The sequence below is a fragment of the Schistocerca serialis genome, chromosome 5 (genome assembly GCF_023864345.2).
Source record: "Schistocerca serialis cubense isolate TAMUIC-IGC-003099 chromosome 5, iqSchSeri2.2, whole genome shotgun sequence".
Classification (NCBI taxonomy): domain Eukaryota; kingdom Metazoa; phylum Arthropoda; class Insecta; order Orthoptera; family Acrididae; genus Schistocerca; species Schistocerca serialis.
Window position 1 is genome coordinate 231,547,214 of NC_064642.1, and position 6,276 is coordinate 231,553,489.

General features: G+C 37.8%; 1 protein-coding gene across 1 annotated transcript in view; it reads left to right on the plus strand.

Moving 5' to 3' along the window:
- Positions 1–5,797, plus strand: part of LOC126480757 (ADP-ribosylhydrolase ARH3-like) — a 36,876-nt gene extending 31,079 nt beyond the window's left edge. Inside the window, exons 5-7 of the mRNA XM_050104044.1 lie at positions 771–883; positions 3,952–4,147; positions 5,503–5,797. Of these exons, the coding sequence (XP_049960001.1) occupies positions 771–883; positions 3,952–4,147; positions 5,503–5,706 (513 nt within the window). The 3' untranslated portion in view covers positions 5,707–5,797. The remainder of the gene's footprint in view (positions 1–770; positions 884–3,951; positions 4,148–5,502) is intronic.
- Positions 5,798–6,276: the final 479 nt, after the last annotated feature.

Genomic DNA, 6,276 nt, shown 5'->3' on the forward strand with positions numbered 1-6,276 from the left:
GATCAACCTAAAGGCCAATGAGGAAAGAATAAAAAAAACTACAGAAAGCATATAAACTCCTGTTGAACTATTATAACAAAAAGCCCATATCCATTAACACAAAATTGAGGCACTACAACACTGTCATACTTGCGGAGCCACTGTATGCATCTGAAACAACACAAATAGGTGGGCAAACTAAAATCAAAGAAATAGAGAAACAAGAAAGGAAAATTCTCAGGAAAATTTTTGGCCTGATAAAAGAGCAAGGAATCTGGAAGAAGAGACCTACATCAGAATTATATAAATACACAGATAAGATTACGGATACAATAAGGAAAAGAAGAATGCAGTTCTGTGGACATATCCACAGGATGAATGAAAACAGAATTTCAAAGCGAATTCTTAAAGTCATCAACTCAGGCAGGGGAAAAACAAAATGGATAAAAGAAGTTGAAGAGGACCTCAGACAACCACACATAACAGTAAACAATGCAGAAAATAGAACTGAATTCAGGAACATCATCAAAAAACATAAATTTGACACAACACATGAAGAAAATTTGGGCTCCGAAAAAGCATAAACAATCATCATAAAGGAATTAAAGTTCAAACGCTCTCTTTAAATGGGAATAATCGAAAATAATAATAATAATAATAGTAATAGTAATAATCCCATTCACGAGTATACACACTACTTTGTAAGTGGAAACTTCTTGCATGAGTAATTGACTAAGGTATATTTTTGAACTTAAAAAAATTAATTTGTTTGTATTTCACTTTCACTCCAGGCTATTGCAGTTTATCAAGGATTACAGAGCATCCCGTCAGAAGGCATAGATGCTACAACCTTCATCAAGGAGCTAATGAATAAAATGCATGAAATTGAGGATGACGACTATGGGTATGCTCTATTACATATTCCATTCTCATATGGCTAGAATAGCACATTTTACTCAGTTGTCATGTATAATAGTATTCATTGCATTATGCTTGTAATTTCTGAGATGGTTAACACATTCTCACCTAATTGTATTCTTTAGAGTGACTAGTATGATACTGAAAAGTGCACGGTGCAATACAAACACTGGAAAGAGTAAAGGTAGCCATTCATTGAATAGCTGAGATGTTGGTAAGTTAGCATGCACAGGTAGATATTGTTGATCTTTTGAATAGTGTCCTCTCTGGAGAAAACACACACACACACACACACACACACACACACACACACACACACACACACACACACACGGTGTAAGAGTGAATTGCACAGGGAAAGAGGCTGTGTAACAACCATTTGTCTAGTCGTGGGGTACTGGGCGGGAGTTACATGTTTTATTGAAGAGTTAGAAATGCGCTGTACACATCAACCTACAAGCTGTGTTTTATTAGTACACCAACAAAAGTAGTGGTTGGTGGAACCTAAATCTTCATGACACTGTTTCAATTTTTTTGCATTATGAACAGCAAACTGAACTTGCACTGTTGTAACAACAAAACTGAGTAGTATACCGGCTTGCATGATTACCGGCACTATCACAAGACTGTAACCTTAAGTAATTTTGCACTTATTATTCAGTATCCATTTCTTCTCTCTATAGACTGCTTTGTTTATTTGCCTGCTGGCATAGATGTCACAATTGTGAACGTACGGGAATAAAAAGTACAATAATATATTGCTTGTATGTGACTTTAAAAGTCTACTCCTTTTCTCCTGAGACTTCGTTTTCCAGATTTGGCTCTAATGATTATTTATATGTAGAGGCCAAAGAGGGGGTGTTTGCATTCAAATAAGGGAGACTGCGTATTTTTCTAAGTTAAACCACATGTAATTGTCCATTGATCTTACATGAATTTCAGCAAAAGACAGCATGTTGAGTCACATAGGTAATCTTGGTTGGTATTATTCTTTATCCCAATGTACAATTATCTAGCATGTCCACACTTGGCGTCGGGTATTTAAAGTCCAACATCCATCAAAATAGATCAGAATCCACATAACCTCAAACAATTCAGAGTTTAGCAGTGCCCAGAATTTTTCTGAGTCCTTCAACTATCTGATTTTCAGTCAGCCTGCCAGAATTACACTAAATCAGACAGTGTGGCAGTTACACCACACATCCTCGAGTATACCTCACTGTGCCTCACAATGTGCGGTATCACATCACCACTGTCTGCCAAAAGGCTGACCTCCATCACACAGCATGTGTGGCTGCATTTACTTGCAACACCATGAAATAACTTATTTTGAGCCATCAAAACTACATTTTACCTCATCATTGGAATGTTTTACAATAAGATTATATTAATTATTCATTTCGTAAACCCACAAAAGAGGGGATCCTCCTGGGTGTGGAACATGTCATATAAACACATTACAAAAATGTAATTAGAAAAACTTGAGTTTCATTAATGTTAATGATCCTCAGTCAATAAACAGTAACAGGTTTAATACTTAAATCTGTTGTCATTAAATCCATCTTTCACACAATAGCTAGTTACTTGGCTATTACAATCAAGTATTGTCAAAAGGATGGAATAGGATGAGTTGGGCACCAAAAATTCTTCTAAATTAAGTTTAAATTGTGCCTTGTCTGAAACTAAACTCTTAATGGTTGCTGGTAACTTATTGAAAATATATGTTGCTGAATACTGGAATCCTTTCTGGGCAAGAGTAAGTGATTTTAAATCTTTATGTACATTGTTCTTATTCCTAGTATTGATACTGTGTACTAAGCAGTTGGTTGGAAAAAGAGATGTATTATTTACAACAAACTTCATTAAGGAATAAATATACTGAGAAGCTGTGGTTATTATGCCCATTTCTTTGAATAGGTTTTGACATGATGATCTTGGATTTACACTACACATTACTCTTATTACACACTTCTGTACTGTAAAAATTGTTTCTCGGTTTGTGGAGTTTCCCCAAATTTTTGATACCATATGACATAATGGAGTGAAAATAAGCAAAACATGCTAGTTTTTTTTTTTTATATATTTATATTTCCTATGTCTGACATTCGCATTGCAAACACAGACTTGTTTAGGCGCTTTAGCAATTCGTTAGTATGTTGCTTCCAACTGAATTTATCATCAAGTTGTAATCCCAAGAATTTTACACTCTCAACTTTTCCTATTTCCATGTCATCGTATTTTATACACTAGTTCGAATCCTGCCTCGGGCATGGATGTGTGTGGTGTCCTTAGGTTAGTTAGGTTTAAGTAGTTCTAAGTTCTAGAGGACTGATGACCATAGATGTTAGGTCCCATAGTGCTCAGAGCCATTTGAACCATATGAACTAAATTTACTGTAACACCTAAAGAACCAGTTTTGGGATTAGATATGTGTTCTGTGCTGCTTTATCTTTGAGCAATCGCACATACTCGTAGGTTGATTAGAGTAAAAGTTATAAATTTGCTATAAGATATTCATCTTTTATTGCTCTGTATTTTCTAGACTAGTAATGCTAGGGTGTCTGACAGAGGTTCATTTGTCTTGTCTCAGAGATCTGTAAATTACTATGCTTAACTATTTTCTTGGTATGAAGAATTATGCACTTGTTTGTGGTAGCAAATTGCATGTTGCATGGCATTTGTGTTTGACACACATACGAGGGACTCTGACTACGTGTTTCCGATGAAACTGACAACCTCCTGACCTTCAAGTTTGAGTGAGTCACTAGAGGTCATCTGTTATGAGAAGGAAAGGAGGCAAATGATTTAGATGGACTTTCACTCTTCAGCCTCTTTCTACTGCTACTATTTCTAAATTGTCATGAGCGGACATCTGAGAGAGATTTTATGACTGACTTGACTTCACTTTCTTAAGCAGCTATTATATTTTTACAACAAACATTCTCTGAAGTTTAACTCAGGTGCATTAGGAGCTACTGTCTTTCATAGAGATTCAGTAAATACAACCCTCTGAGAAAGTAAAAATATTCGTTACAGACCGACGTAACATTTCAGAGTGGAGATGGAAGAATGTCGACCTTACCAGAAGCAGCTGAGTGTAGCACTGGACCTGCTAGATGCTGATGGGAGCCCTGATGACATCAACACCAAAGTCTGTGACTTACTGGGGACAAACATTGCTGCCCTCTATTCTGTTCCAACTGCCGTGTTTTGCTTTCTGCGTGCTCTACGACCTATCCCTGATATTGAGGTAATGTGCACTTGTGGCAATGTTTTACTGAATGTGAGAGCTGTTGGCTGCTCTTAAAATTTTATCTTCCATTTATAACCTGCAAGTTCCTTTACAGGATTCTTTCCATTTATTTTTTCTCATTGTATAGTGTATACCACTTTTGAAGTGCAGTACAGCAGCGATTCTGTGTGGCATGGGTTCAATAAGTTCTCGAGTAGGTTTCTGCGGATGAGTGGGGGCCAGATGTCTAGATGCACATGCCACAATTCCCATAAGTTACAGGACAGTGATTTGTGGTCACAGACCTGGCACCTGATAGGGTCCCAGATGTGTTCATTTGGGTTTGGTTGAGATCAGACCAATTAGATGGCCAGGACATAAAGTTCACTATCATGCTCCTAACTACTGTAGCACAAATTTGGTCTTGTGACACACATTTATCCTCCTAAAAGTGCCATCACTATTGGGGAAGACATCAAGTGTGAAGGACAGAGGTGGCCCACAATAATGCTTTGATAGTGCACAGTTGTCATAGTGCCTTCAGCTACTACCATAGGTACCGCACTAGTAAAAGTGAATGTCTCCCCATATCATAATATTGCCCGCACCAGTATCTGTGGTGTGGTGCATGTTTAGACCAGCCAGTCACCTGGACATCGGCATATAGAGGCATGACCATTGATGTGGATTAACAAGAAAAAATGACTCACTAATGAGACATGTTTCGACTGTTGCACCGTCCAATCTTGATGTTCTTGTGCCCTATTCAGTTATAATTGATGATGTCATTGGGTCAACATGGGAATTCCTAGGGGTTGAAATACTGCGGAGCCCCATGTTGAACGACGTACTCTGAAATACCTGTCTCCGTGCCAGCATTGTATGCTGTCGTCAAGTCCTCCTATCCTGCTTTACAGAATGGGCAACTCTTCAGCCTCAACATCCTGTGGTGAGACATGGATCAAGACGTTGCCACCTGCTTGTGGTTTCACCATCTTTCAACAACTTTCCTTAGGTGCTCACCAGTAGCACGTGAATAGCTGATCAGCTTCACCATTTCTGGAGTGCTTGTTCCCAGGCCATAATAATCTCCCTGTGTGCCACCAGGTGGCATTCAGTCATGCTGTGGGCAGTGGTCAAAATATATTGGCTCATCAGTGGTTTTAAGTCTTCACATTGTGCATGTCTTTAATCATTAATATATGGTTTACTTGTATCTCATGTGATGCTTTTCTATTGCAGTTGCAGAATTTGTCAACTATAAGTGATATAAATGGAGTATAGAATACGTAAATAATGCACTAGTTATGATATGCATGTCAAAGTAAATGTATTTTTTTTTTTAAATTCTGATAAGAAGTTATGGGTTTCAGACTGAGAACCCCTTCCGCCGCACGCTCCAGTATGCCATATCTCTGGGTGGTGACACAGACACTATTGCCAGCATGGCGGGAGCCATTGCAGGGGCATACTATGGCCAATCTGCAATTTCGGAATCCCTCCAGAGGCACTGTGAAGGTCACGCTGAGGTCATGGATCTTGCAGACCGTCTCATGGCTGCCTGTAATAAACCATGAAATGCTTTTATGTCATTACTGAAAATGTTTTCTTATTTGCTTTTATATTAATTTTGTAGATATTAAAACATCATTTTCTGTAGCAAGTTCATTGGTAGTGAGCTTCAAAATTATTTCTCTACTATAGTTTTGCATCAGTCATCCTAACCCTTGGCACTCTGGCTAAGTCTTTCATTTCCCTATGACTCTCAAACACATTGTCTACAAGGATCCACCAACAATGCAAGAAAATGTGCAGTAGTGCATTATTAAAGTTTCTTCAAATCCATCTTTCTGATTAGTATTTTGTTGTGTGTCATGTCAAGAAATGCGTAGTGCTGCATGCCAAAGTGAAATTTGGCCAAAATCGTTGGTGCCAAATACAAAAATACACGGCACATGCACATACCGATGACACTCTAGATGGAACCCTAAATCAGACAAAAATATTGCCACTGATGTTTTACATGGAGAAAGTGATGCCCTTATGATAAAATAAATATCATGTTTTTTTTAATACTAGCAGAGGTTGATTTAAAACATATTTGATAATGGTAAAGCAACTAATCACCGTGGTAACACAAATGAAAA